Here is a 13,550-nt window from a genome sequence, read left to right as displayed (position 1 = left end):
CAGTCTGTTTCTGGCCATACATAAAGGACTTGAGTCTTTTTTCCTCTTACTGACAACAGGCATAACTTTTATAATGTTTGAAAAGCGGTCTTTGTAAATGGAACAAGCTTTTGCCCTTAAATCTTGCCCTTGGGATAAATCTCAATTTGTCCTTCCAGCATAGTAACATAGCCCAGAACACGGCTTTGCAAGCTAACCCTGAAATCCTGCCAGGTTGTACTCACATGGGCACTTGTGCTAACAACTATTTGTTTTCTCTTTTCTTTACTCACAATCGAAACCCAATTAAAATTTTGCCACCAGAGTAATCGGAAGCTGAGTCAGAAATACTTTATATTCCTGTTCATAACTGCTGGCCTTTGCTCATACTGTCTAAACAAAAATGGAGTATCTTTCTTACTTTCCTACTCCTCCTTTGCCAACAGCTGTCTGTGAAGTTTGTGCTGTCCTTTGCCTTATTTGATATTCTATTCTAGTATGTGTACAGTTAAATTCAGTTTTTATAGTAAACCTTTTGTATAAAAAGTAAGCATTTACATTAGCTACTGCATAATTTTGCACTGAGGTTTTATGGTCAGGGACTGTGCATACTATTAGCATATTTTTGATTGCTTCTGCATTAGAAAAAAAATTCCAGCTGTGAGAATAATTTGTTTGTAAGCATTTTTGTAGAAGGTGTCACTATATTATACTGCCAGCACAGAGTCTCCTACTTTACATTATTTACTTTGGTGTTTCAATTGTCATTACCTAGAAATTTTAACATTCTAATAACAATAAGTACTGCTTATATCTGGGCTTTTTGTAATTTTCTCTTACATTCTCCAGGTTCACAGTGGAACAGGAAATCGATCTGAAAGATGTTTGGAGAGGTCTGGGAATTACAGAGCTATTCAGCAGCAGTGCTGACCTCACTGCCATGTCCGGTAAGAGGTTCTTGTGTTGTTTCTCAGGGTATATGAGGAAGTACTAAAATCACCTAAAGAGAGCCAAAAAGCTCTTCAGAGTGGTTTTATGGAACAAAACCCCAAACCTACTAAGCAATTTTTTGATCCTTTGTGATTTTTGCATAATGTAAGAGTGTGCTCACTGTGGGAGCAGGTGGGGCAGGGGAGAAATCCATCAGAGAGGGGGTGTGTGGGGTGGGGGATTTTTGACCTGGGAAAGTTCACTCTGAGTAATTCAGAAGGGGGTCTCATTAGAAATGTAGAGAAAGTGTAATACTCTGCAAGAGACAGAGCCACATGAGAGCAATATATGGCTTCAGTGCCTTGATGTTGCCATCATCAGGGATGTGGGAGTCGCACAACAAGGGGGTTGTCGTTTTTTGCCTCCTGAGGCTATTTGTTCACAGCATTAAGAGCGTTAAGCTGTTGTACAGTTCGTCATCTCCCCAGATACCTGCTGTATAGAAGCAGTGTAGGAAAGGAAGAGTTCCAAGATAAAAGCAATTTAGTCACATATGCTGCTTGCCTATTTCAATATGTTGTCAACACTTTCTTTTCAGAACTTGAAATATCCAATACATTTAGAAATTCAGGTGGAAATTAGATATTTATGCTTTTAATACTTCCTAAAAGGTATTGAAGTGGCACAAAAGCTAGTGAGTCATCTTTGCCTGAGAAGTTGTTTCATTTTTGTGTGAAAGTAGCCACACAAGCCCTGTATTTAGCATGGTCTATCCAGACCCGCATTTTGACAAACCCGGTTATTCTCTATCTAGAAGCATGCACCAGTGTGAGATTGCTGTCATTGTTCTTCTAACATGCTTATATACTGCTCCCTGTATGGGTTCTTTTGTGCTATGGGTTACTGCCTAATCAGCCAGATAGATCCTTGACTGATGTGAAATACCTGTTTTTAATTGTCTGTCTCTGGAAGCAATCACACCTGTGTGGCTTATTCAAAATGGTTGTAATGAAGGCAAATTTTTCTCTAAAATTTACAGTAGAAATGTTTGCGATTTTCATATCCTTTCATATCCTTTTCATTTTTGCGAAGTTTGAAATACTTTTTATAGTGTATTCCACAGTTTTGATGCTTCCGCTTTTCTGGTGAAATTGTGGGAAAGGCTAGAGTTAGCTAATGTGAAAAGAATTTGAATAAATGAAAAATCCTTCTTTAAAGAAATACCATTTTTCTGAAGAAAAACACCTTCAATTTCTCTGCCACCCCAAAGAAAAGTAAGCTTTGCAATAAATTCTGGTCTATATAGAGAAAAGTATTTACTTGAGGAGTACTAAGGAGAATGGAAAATGCACGGGAGCTTGAACCACAAAGGCAGTGCTTGGCTCTTATTTAATTTCATGTAAAATTCACCTATGTATGGGGGACTAATTCTGTAGTTGAGAGGTTAGCAGAAAGATTGGAACGTGCTTGTGTTTTAATCCATGTGTCTAATGATTTTTTTAATGTTTAATATTTTTGACAGTTGTACTGTACAAAATCAAAATACCATGTTTTGCCTGACTGAATTAACTCCTCTGCCATTTAAAGATTAACTTAAGCAATGTAGAACAGTGTATAGAGAGAATTGCTAAGTTTTACTGTAACATTCTTGCTTTTCACTTAAAAGTGTATGTGCTACCAGGTGATGAAAAGGACATTTGTAAATTAAGAATAAAAAAGTTTTTGAAGTAATGTTTTTCATGAAAACTCTGCTGTTGATGTGGTGGAGATGGGATTTTAAGTAATTAAAATACAGAATATGTTTCCTATCTCTAATTTCACAATGTAAAATGGGGAGGGAGGAGGAAGGGAGGAAAAAAAAATCATGAAAAAAAAATGTTGAAAGCTTGCTTTCACAAATACCTGAACAGTATGTTAGGTAACAGGGAAGTTGAAGCCAGAAGTTTACATGCATCTCAGTGTCACCCCTCTGGAAAATTAGGCATTTCATGAAACCCTAAATGCAGGTATTTGAGCAAAATGTTTGTCTGGACACTTTTAATTTAGGAAGATACAAATCATAAAAGAAATCTAAGGAGATTTTTGAGAATTTCTGTTGCGTTTAAAAATACTGTCCTCCCCCTCTCCTGTTGCTCTTGCTTTTGGATTATTGTCAAGGAAAGCCGTCTGCAATTTCAACAGCAGCCCTAATCCTGTAATCAGATCCAGGCACAGATTGTTGAGTTCAGTGAAATTCTATGTGGGTTTAGTGGATATAAATCAAACTGCAGGATTACAGACTTATTTTTCAATATTTAGGTTTTTTTTTTTTGCTTTTTGCACTCAATCTGAAAAATGGAAATAGAAGAGTCAGCTTTACCTTCTGGGATAGCTGGATTGTGAGAAACCAAAGAGAAAGTATTAAACCAAATACACATTTTAAATGTTACTTGCTTGCAGAAATTAAGTTCTTGGTCAATTAACACAGGTGAGTAGGAGGACGTTCCTATTTGGCTGTCTAGTTGCATGTATTCAGGCTCTGGCTTTCAGCAAAAGACTGGCAGGTTTTACTCGCATCTCAGACTCCATCAGGTGTTTCAGAATAATCTTGAAACATCTTCTGGTATGTGGGATATTATAATTTACACAGGGCATAAACACACTACTTGAGTATTTTGACACCACCTAGGACTTACCCTTGAACTAATTTCAATAGTAAAATTTCCCTTCTCTTTCAAAAGATTATAATATTTCTTACTGTTGTATAATGCCTTAAATGGCGACTGCTTTTAACCTCAAGGTGACCTGCATTTCAGTGAGCAGTGAAGTGATCTTAATGACTTACTTTCACAGTATAAAGTAGTTAGAAGAGCATCAGTCCAGTAAATAGCTCTTCGATGTCTTGGCTGAAGTAGGTATAATTTTTCTGGGCCAATCTAAGCTAGAAAAGCCCATAAACCTCCATGCTTCTTTAAAATGAGACTTGCAGAGCAACCAGTTGGCAGCTATGAGTAGGAGTTTGCAAGCATATGGAGTGTAATGACAAATGAAGTGTGATACTAACAGAGTTATGTACATTAGAAGTAAGCTTCAGATTACTCCCACACATTAATGGTATCTAGGCTAGGGTCCTGCAGAAAGCTTAAACTTTGGTACCAAATCTCCATGGGACTTAGTTCTGAGGTGCTGACAATAAAATCATGTTGGTTCTCATGAAAATCCAGGTTCATAGAAGTTACTAGAGAGAAAAATGACATGATAGTAGATACTCAAGTAAGCCCCATCTTATCCACAGTGAAAGCCATAAAAGAAAGATGTGTAATAAAAACAAGATGTGTATGATATGAAGTATTGCAGCCAGTGATTTAACAATCACAAACTAGAACAAAGAGAAGACTGCCGCAACGCGCAGTGACAACATTATGCTTCCATATGAAAATAGATTCATTTACTTCAGGGAGGGATAAATGAGAGGGATGTGATGGTGGCAATATAAAGAGTCTGGAGAATGTAAATTGGGATGTGGAATTCCCCTTTTCACCATCCAAGGACAAAGACATCCAATGAAGTGAAAGACAAACTGAAACCAAATAGAAAGTACTTCTCTTATGGAAAACTTACCCAGCAAAGATCTCTGCGGTTATTCCTTGAGGTCATGAGATTGGTAGGATTAAAAAGAATAATTGCTTCGGAGCAAGCAAAAATAGCTATACTACATCGAATAAAGGCATTCTATATATTCAGTGGATTAGAAACTTGGTTTAGGGTATAAGGCACATGCTGGGTGTAAGGATATTTTCTTGTAGGTTGTGCTGTGGTTTTCATCTGTAAGGCTTCTTGTTTCTTGTTCTGAAGCAACAATAATACTATAGCTGGCACAGTGTGCTAGACTCATGCTGGTCTCATCTGCAGTGGCACTTTTTGTATTTCTGTCAACAAAATATTGTTGGGTTTGTTAATACTCAGATCCTGAAAACATTTACAAGTAGGCCTAGTATTATACCTGATGGCAAATGTTAGCAATGTTTATGCTGTCTGAATTAGGGTCTATAAGCTCATCAGATGGAGACCAGTCTTCTGAGATGCTAAATGTTCTGACCAGAAATATACCTTGGAGTACCAGAAGCACCACCACCCTATGCAAACTAAAGCGTTCAGGATGAAAATATACTGAGTATTGTGGTGAATATTACAGGTCAGAAGAGCAGGCTTAAGTGCTGTAATAAAAAAAAAAAGAGTCTGTGATGGAAATATGTGATTAGGCTAAGTGGGCCTTTCTTTCTTTGTTATTAAACATAAAAATGTATTTGGGTTTAAGATAAGGAACTCCAAAACATCATTTTTCTATAAAGGCTGCAAAGTTATTGTTTTCTTTTGGTATGTGCCCTATAGCTCAAATGCTCCCTAGAGCTTTGAAATGGACTCAAGCAACGGTGGCACAATACAGCTGCCTGGAAGCTAAAATTTGCAGAACTGACCAATAAACTTACTAAGAATCCTGTTGACTGGCACATTTACTAAGACAGCACAGACATAGTGAGACATGCACAGCAGGAATTACTGAGGTGCCTGGATCTGTCACCCTTTTTGCCTTAGGTATCTATCCATTATCACCTATGTAAATGTGCTTGCACATCCAGTGTTTGTTCTAAAAAGTTTTTTGAAAACTTGAGTCTTAATGGGCCCATAATGGAATGGGAGCTTTAGGGGATGACTATTTAACACTTGATTGCAGTATTTGGTTAGCTTGTGATTTATTTTTTACAGGTAATGCTTGAGCCTTAAAGGTGATATTAGTGTTCTCAAGTGGCCTTTCTGTTAACAATGAAAGAGACAAAAACTGTGAGAGTTATGCTTAGTGTTCAAGCTAAGCAGATGCTTTGTGTCCCTTGTTTTAAAGTAACATGGTGGAAACTTTATCCCAGCTTTTAAGATAGCATTACTGAAGGCTTGGAACTGAAGCCTAGAACTAGGACAGTATTTAGCAATCTAGTATATGTGTTACTACACACAATCCCAAAGGCAATGATTTGGGGCTTTTGTTGGTGAGATTTAAGGTAAGCAGCTGGACTTAGGAGGTTTACTTCAGTTCTGAGTGTATGTAGCAGTAATGAGATCTGCTGGGGAGAGACACTTTAAACTGTTGTCTCTCGTGGGTTTGGCTTGCATTAGTATTAGAACTAGTGGCTATCGTGAAAGCCAAAATAAATGGGTAACAATTGGGTGAATAGTCCCAAGCTTTCCCTCCTTAGTCAACTGTCAGCTAGACTTTTGGTGTTGAACATTTAGTGAAGGATCAGAAATGCAAAACGGTATAGCTGTCTCACTGGGGTGGTTAGATTAGTTTTTCATGGTTGTGTATCTCCCTGTTGAGAAAGCTTTTATTCCTTTCTTAACTGCCAGTTGTGCTCTGTCATTACTGTGGATTTTATGCAGGTACAATAAATGTATATCTAATCCTTGTTATGTCTTACTGATGAAACTTAGTCAAACAGATTAAATGGTGTCACGTGTCTTGCTTCCTGAAAGGTGCTGAGTATTCCACTAGGTCTGATCATTTAGCCACTGAAGAAAAGTAATGAAACGTCCGCTGACTTAAGCAGGAGTAGCCTTGGACTGAAATTAAAATTCTGACAAAGAGGGATGACAAACAGACAAGACTGAAAAAAAACAAGTTCCATGGTGGTTTTTGCAATAAATATTTCTCTTTAGCTTCTTTTAAATATAATGACAGGAAGAAAGAAAATACCTAATTTTCCTGGAGGAAGCCTATATTGCACCTAATGCAGAAGTGAAATTCTGTCATAACCCCTTTTCCCAATAGTTGCATTTGAAATCTTGTGTTCAAGGATTGTCTTTTACTCTGTCTGGTGTACTGGTGCTCTAGGTAGTGCCATCCTATTTTAATATACGTAGCATAGGAGAGCACTAGAAATTTAAGCAAGATAAATGGTGCTATTAAAGGTATTGGCAGAAAGTATTTTAATACAATTCCTATGCACAAAGGTCTTATCCTTCCCTACTTGATATAGGTGGATAATAATGTTGGGGGTTTCGGCAGTGTTTGTTTTGAGTTTTTTAAAATACTTCAATCTTACTGTAGAGCCACTTGAAATTCATGTTTCCTTTTCCTCTTCAGATAACAAGGAACTTTACCTTGCAAAGGCATTTCACAAGGCATTTCTAGAAGTTAATGAGGAAGGATCAGAAGCTGCTGCTGCCTCAGGTACCTGACTGAAAAGCAGAACTAAATCAAATGTCTGGTTATTCTGTGTTAAGTTAATTTTTTAAAACTGACTTGCTGTAGAGCAAGGAAAGCTACATAGTATATAGCATGAAGACACAGCATAGCAAGTATACTGCTTTTCAGAAGAGAATTCTGGAAATGAAAAGTTTTAGCATTTTCTTATCATGGTATGTTTCACAAAGAATTTTGACCATTCTGTGGAAAACCTTTATTTTGTTTCTGATTGTCAGGAGGGTATAGACTGCAATTATTTTTTTTTAATGGAATTTAAGTATTCGTAATTTTTTATCTGCTAATTGAGATGGTCAGAGGCATTTGATCCAGAATAGTTAGGAGTTGAGAGTTGTGGCAATTGCATTTTACTAAGCTTGTATACAGAGATGCAAGATGGGAAGAACTCAATGCAAAAATGTAGCTGTCCCCTATTAATGGTAGGAGGCCAGCATTGATTTATTTGGTTATCACATGCTTTTCTTGAAAATAAGTTACATTAGTTGCCTATATGTATCGTTAGGTGATTTCTCATTGCCTGTACTTGCACCAGCCTTTGAAGAAAGGAAGAATTACTTCTCTGGTCATGAATATCTGTAACTTGTAACATTAATATGGACAGAGATTACTGGCATGCATGAGTCTTTATAAACAGTGCAGTGAAAATGTAAAAGTAAATGAAACACTGGGAAACAATGTCCTGGAGAAATCCATGCATCTCCAAATAAAAATAACAAAAAGTCAAATTCTGCCTGGTTCCCAGTTAATTTTACTTTCAACCTCTGTATTATTTAAAGGCTCAAGCTAAAAGCTGCAAGATAAGCCCATTTAGTTGCATATTCCATAATTATTAAGGGTTACCTTTTACTATCAACTGCAGGCTTGGAGCTGTTTAAAACAGGTCAGCAGTGCTGTCTAACGTAATGCATTTTCTTTCTACAACTGAACGGGAGTCATAACTCCTCTTAAGGTTTTGGATCTTAAAATTTATAAGCTGCTCCCTCAGCCTGGGAAATTGTGCCACTCTCCATTGTTAATCATTCTTAAGGCATAAACAGTCATGCAGTGAATCTGTAGGTCTCTTCCATTTTCAGTGAGATTTTTTTTTCATGCTGTTTCTTGGTGACGCTTAGTGCTGAGAGTGCAGGACTTTGGTGTCTGTTCATGAGCTTCACAAGTATCTCTCATAAAGAGCAGGGGATTATGCAGTGACATTTAACAAGTTGCCTATGTTCTTTTTCCTTTAGGAATGATTGCCATTAGCAGAATGGCAGTGCTGTATCCCCAGGTTATAGTTGACCATCCCTTTTTCTTTCTGGTCAGAAACAGAAGAACAGGTGAGAATATTGCAGCCTCTTCCACATTTTTTTCAAGAAAATTGCATATTTTGATCAATGAGCTGGCCTCGTAAAATGACTTTTCCCTAATTTGTCTTAAAATACCTAATATTGAAAGACTCACCTTTTCTATGTCCCCTTAATGTTTCTCCGAGGTAAAACACCAAAATCTTACATAATCCTGAAAAATATTCACGATTACATGATCAAAAACCCTGGGGAAGAAAATTCACCATTTTTCTTCAGAGAGCACAGTGTTACTGCCCTGAATATCCATAATCATTGCATTCTGTAAGAGCTTGGCTGCAGTAAGACCAGTGAGATATGTTCCTGGTACCAAATGATTTGCATAATGGACAGATATTACAGCTATGAATAATTCTGTTGTGCTCTTGAAGTGCTCTGTGGCAGGCGAGGGATGAGAACAGCACTCACTAGCAAAACGGGCAATGATGAATAAGTAATTCCTTAGTTTTGTAGTTGTAATTTGTCTTAACGATGTGGATGTGACTGGATCACAAACCATTACCGTGCACCCAGAAACTGTCATTGGTCTGTGTGTTGTGGTATCTTACATGTTCTACAAGCAAACTCCAGTAGATTTGGTTTGATGGTTTTTTTCTGTATTTGAGATCCCCATCATAGGTATCAATGTTTATTAAATCATTTAGATTGCAGTAATACAGTCTAGCTAGGTAGGGTCACTCATGCACAAGGCATGATACCAACTCTTGGGGGGGAGTTTTGACCAAAACTAAATTGAGTTTCCTTGCTGTTGTAGACATATAATTAGGCAAAAATGTATCTGGAGGAGGGTATCTGCTCTTTTCTCTACTCAATATAAAAAAAATTTCCCCAAAAAGAAAAGTTTAAATCAGAACAGAGTAATTTTGGGTCAGTTGTTAATGTTGCATGGGCCTTGCTGTTGCATGTAGAAAGAGGAATTGTCAACAACTGTAGTTAAATCCCAAAAGCTCGTTACTAATCTAGAAATCTAAGATTAGAAACATTTTGAAAAAAAATTTGTGATGATTGTGCTTCTTCTCAAGAATACTCTGGGTGCTCATGATTGATTACTGTCTTTAAACAGGTTAGATAGAAATGTATAAAAACAGGGAAGATGTAAATGGTGATTAAATAGCGTAGGGGAGCGTATTCATACAGAGAATTCCTTGTTGTGGGTTGCATGCTCTAATGTGGAGTAAATCTGTGAACTCAAAGTATCTATCTATTAATAACCACTAACTGATTGGTGTGGAGCTTCTGGAGCTCACTTTTAATTTTGAGGAACGTTGTCCAGCAGCTCAGGCATGCGAGGGTCAGAAGTGATCACAAAGGTTACTCTCATTAGGTGTTCACACTTCAGTTAAGGTTAGCTGCCACCTCTGGAGTCCCCCCAGCCTAGAAACCAGTCCTGCATCATAGGCACTTGGCACCAGTGGCCGTACTTCATGGACCTTCATCTGAACCTTTGAAATGAAAGTGAACCTTTGTGTTAATTTCTGGTGGGTTTTCCATCAGGCCTTTTTAGAATAAGTGGAGGGGCTCTGAAATGCAGAAGATCTCACAGTTCTTGTCTGTACTGTATCAGTTCTGAATTCAAAGAGGTCCCCTTCTCTAGGGCTGTTGATCCATTGCCTTTCATGGGTACCAAGTTCTCTGAGACATATGTTCCTATAAAAATTGTGCACCGCATGCCCTAAAATTTATTACCAGTATTCATCATCTTATAACCTCAACTTTTCTTTTGGTTCTGACATCTTTCCTTTCCTTCCTCCCTTCCCACTTTTTCCACAGGTACTGTGTTATTCATGGGAAGGGTAATGCACCCTGAAGCAATGAATACAAGTGGCCATGACTTTGAAGAGCTTTAACTGCCAACAGCTACCAAAAAGAGGAGATAAGCACATAAAGTTTGAAGTTAATATATTTAAGGTTTGCTGTGTTTTTCCCCCAAGATACTGTTTAAATGCTTTTGGATCTAACTGTGTGCAAGTCAGTTCCCAGAGGAAAGCTTACAGTATTAAAGTAATGGTTCTGTTTCTGTCATTGTGATTGCCGTGTCCTTAAAATAAAATTGTGTACATGTCAACAACTGTTTCTTGTTCTAGTGAATTGTAAAGCAAAAAACTGCAAACCCATTATTCGTAATTTTTTTTACAGTCCAAAGACTGATTTGATCAATGAGACAGGAGCAGAATGTGTGCAGCTCTGAATAATGCAAATGGCAAACCTTGATGATAATTTATATTGAAGAACTACATCTGGAAAATGTGATCTGTTCCTGTAAAAGTAGTAAACAGACTGCGATATGCTGTCTCATCAAAGTTAATGGAACAAATTAAGCCTAGTGGATTTTATTCTATAAAATAACTGTGGTAGACTTTGTGTGAACTCTCCCACGTGTGATTCTAAAATGTTGCTTTTATGAATGCTCCTGCATGTGACTCTGCAATTCACCTTCCGTAAGTGTTGATGCCAATAAAATTTGATCGCATGAATATTTGAGACTAGTCAGTGTAGAATTAGCCATGTATGTGATTGAAGTAAAATAGTTGAATAGTCATGTCATTCGTGTGGACATATTTTTCTCCCAAAGTAGTTGTTCTGCTTTAACCTAAGCTTTGCAGTATCTCACTTCAGGGATCTAGAATGATCTTTCTCAGAGTAAAAAAAACAAACAGGGGAAAAAAAAAAAAAAAAACAACCTACCCTTAAAATTAAGTGTCTAAAAATGTTCTATTCATAAATAAATGTCTAAAGGAACAACATAATCCTTTTTATTCCCTTTTATTGAGAATAAGCTGACAGAGGAGAATGACACACACCACAAGTAAATATTGGGAGGGGAATTAGCTGCTGTTTTCCATTTGCAAGCGGAGAAGTACCAGTTGTCACCAGAGAGGCATATAATTATTTCCTTCCTCATTGTGCAAAATATAAAAAGAACAGAAGTTATTAAAAAGGTAAGAGAGTAGGAGAAGAGAGGGGAGGAGCTCCTTTGAAGCAGATCATAAATACAAACTTTTGGATAACAAGTGGCTTTCTTCTCAGTCAATAGGAGTTTTGTCCTTTGATTTCTATAGAAACAAATGCATATTGGCTGAACTTTAGTTATAGGCTTCTCTGGCATACATTCCTTTCAAAACAGCATAGATATTGCTCTCAAAGTTATTCATGGAAGGAGAATTTCCAAAATTTGACACATCGTTTACTTCTTTTATACTGCTGGTGCAAATCATGCAGATCAAACTGCAAAGTGATGGATGTTCTCTGTGGGGGCTGGTTATGCTTCCCCAGAGAATAGCCCTGCCTCCTTGAATTGTTTAGTTCTGTTGCACAGAAGAAAATGTAGCTCCTTAGTGTACTGCTGTTGCTTATTACCCTTAAAATATTATAGTCTGGACTTGGTGGGACAGTTTTTGTAATCAAATTTAGACAAAAATTGTAATTTTAGTTCTGTATAGCTAAAAGTGTTGTTCTTGGGAGAGATAAAAAGGGAGTGCTTCTAAGAAGGAGCAGGGGCTAACATTACCAAGATCTAGAACTAGTCTCTGCAGGTAAAACCAGCTCCTTTGACATGGGGTCACCCAAGGGCTGGTTCTTCATGTTTAAATGATTCTATGAACATCACCTAATGCCTGTAAAAACGACCCATATGCTAAGGATCTCTTGTGGTTGTAACCTTATTGGAGCCTAATTTTTAAGCTATTGCATTTTTTTCAGGCTAATTTTTGAGGTGTTCAGTCTGATTTGGAAAGATGTGAGAAAGCAGATGACAACCTTCAATCATGTTTATTTTCAGTCCATCAAAAGTTCTTCCTGATGAATTTTGTGTTTTCTTTGCATTAGTTCCTTGCAGCATAGATGCTTCTTACAAGGGAAGGACGGAAGATAGATTTGAACTAAAGCCATGGAATTATGGAAGGACAGCTGCCAGTCAGAAATATTTGTAGAGGATATCAGGCAAGTGCAGACTTCCTTAGCAGTTAAACTGAGCAGAGGTATAAGTGGAATGATGTGGAATTACATATTCCACATCTGATTCTGAGGATTGCCTAAATGGGCATATAGGAAAACCAGAAACAGAAATGCAAACGCTAGTTATTTCACTTGATGATCTCCTAGTCCTTACAGATACAAAATAGCCAGTTCATGTTTCTTGAAAATCAAGAATTGTCTGGTTTTCAACAACATGAATTGATGTATTACCAAATTATGCAAAGATGTTATTTGTAGACCACAATGAGAACAGCTCTCAAACAATACTGCTTTTCAGTAGTGATAATATCTCAAGTATTGTTACCAATTTATTGAGGAATATGAATACTATTCCATTGTGGTTTTTATCTAGATTTTGTATAATGTTCCTTTCAAAGATGCTATTGCTTTTTCAAGACAAAACTAGCAAAATTATTTTGTCTTTTTGTTTGGATTTCTTTTGGTAAGGGGAATTTGTCACTAGTGGCTCATATGTGAGTTTAGGTATGTAGTCTTAAAAAAAAAAATTGTATTTTGTGTTGGAGGCTATATCAGAAAATAAATTACTGAAACTTCTATAATTGTGCTGTGTAAGTGACCCATGTTGTGACACTGTCTACTGAGATCTTTCTGTGATGCAGATGGAGTTTAAGTCTGAAATGCAGCTGCCTAATGCTGTCATCTCCTCTCTTTCTTGTGTACATGTTCTGGAGCCCAGGTGGAAATGCTTTTCAGAGCTGCAACTGGAAAGAGTACTTTCCCTACAGATCCTTTCAGTAGTGGTGCTACCACTGGAGACTCACTTATTTAACTAATAGAATCCCACCTGTACATGATTGAGCACCAAACAGTTTTTCTAGATTAGTGCTACATTCAAGCAAAAATTTGTCATGTTGGATGAATTAGAATGATTTGCTGCTGTTCCAAGCACTAATTTTCACTATTCTTCCCCAAGCCTTGATGATGGCAAAGCAAACTCTGTTGTATCCATTTCTGTGAATCAAGTACATAATATTCCTCAGACAAACAAGGTTTTAGTGTTATGCTGGAAACAAACAAAAATTGTAGTCAAAGCTAACTTTTGTTTTTCAATGATGGACAAAAGA

The 13,550-nt window shown here is 37.2% G+C and overlaps 1 protein-coding gene across 2 annotated transcripts in view; it reads left to right on the top strand.

Moving 5' to 3' along the window:
• LOC141927238 (neuroserpin) overlaps positions 1-13,025 on the top strand; it is a 53,863-nt gene extending 40,838 nt beyond the window's left edge. For both annotated transcript variants that reach the window (XM_074834320.1, XM_074834321.1), the window contains exons 6-9: positions 829-926; positions 7,028-7,114; positions 8,374-8,463; positions 10,261-13,025. In XM_074834320.1, coding sequence (XP_074690421.1) covers positions 829-926; positions 7,028-7,114; positions 8,374-8,463; positions 10,261-10,337 — 352 coding nt within the window. In that variant the 3' untranslated portion in view covers positions 10,338-13,025. The remainder of the gene's footprint in view (positions 1-828; positions 927-7,027; positions 7,115-8,373; positions 8,464-10,260) is intronic.
• The last annotated feature ends 525 nt before the right edge of the window (positions 13,026-13,550 follow it).

The sequence above is a fragment of the Strix aluco genome, chromosome 9 (assembly GCF_031877795.1).
Source record: "Strix aluco isolate bStrAlu1 chromosome 9, bStrAlu1.hap1, whole genome shotgun sequence".
In the NCBI taxonomy this organism is placed as follows: Eukaryota; Metazoa; Chordata; class Aves; order Strigiformes; family Strigidae; genus Strix; species Strix aluco.
The sequence above is the reverse complement of the archived record's forward strand: the minus strand, read 5'-3'. Positions and strand labels throughout refer to the sequence as shown.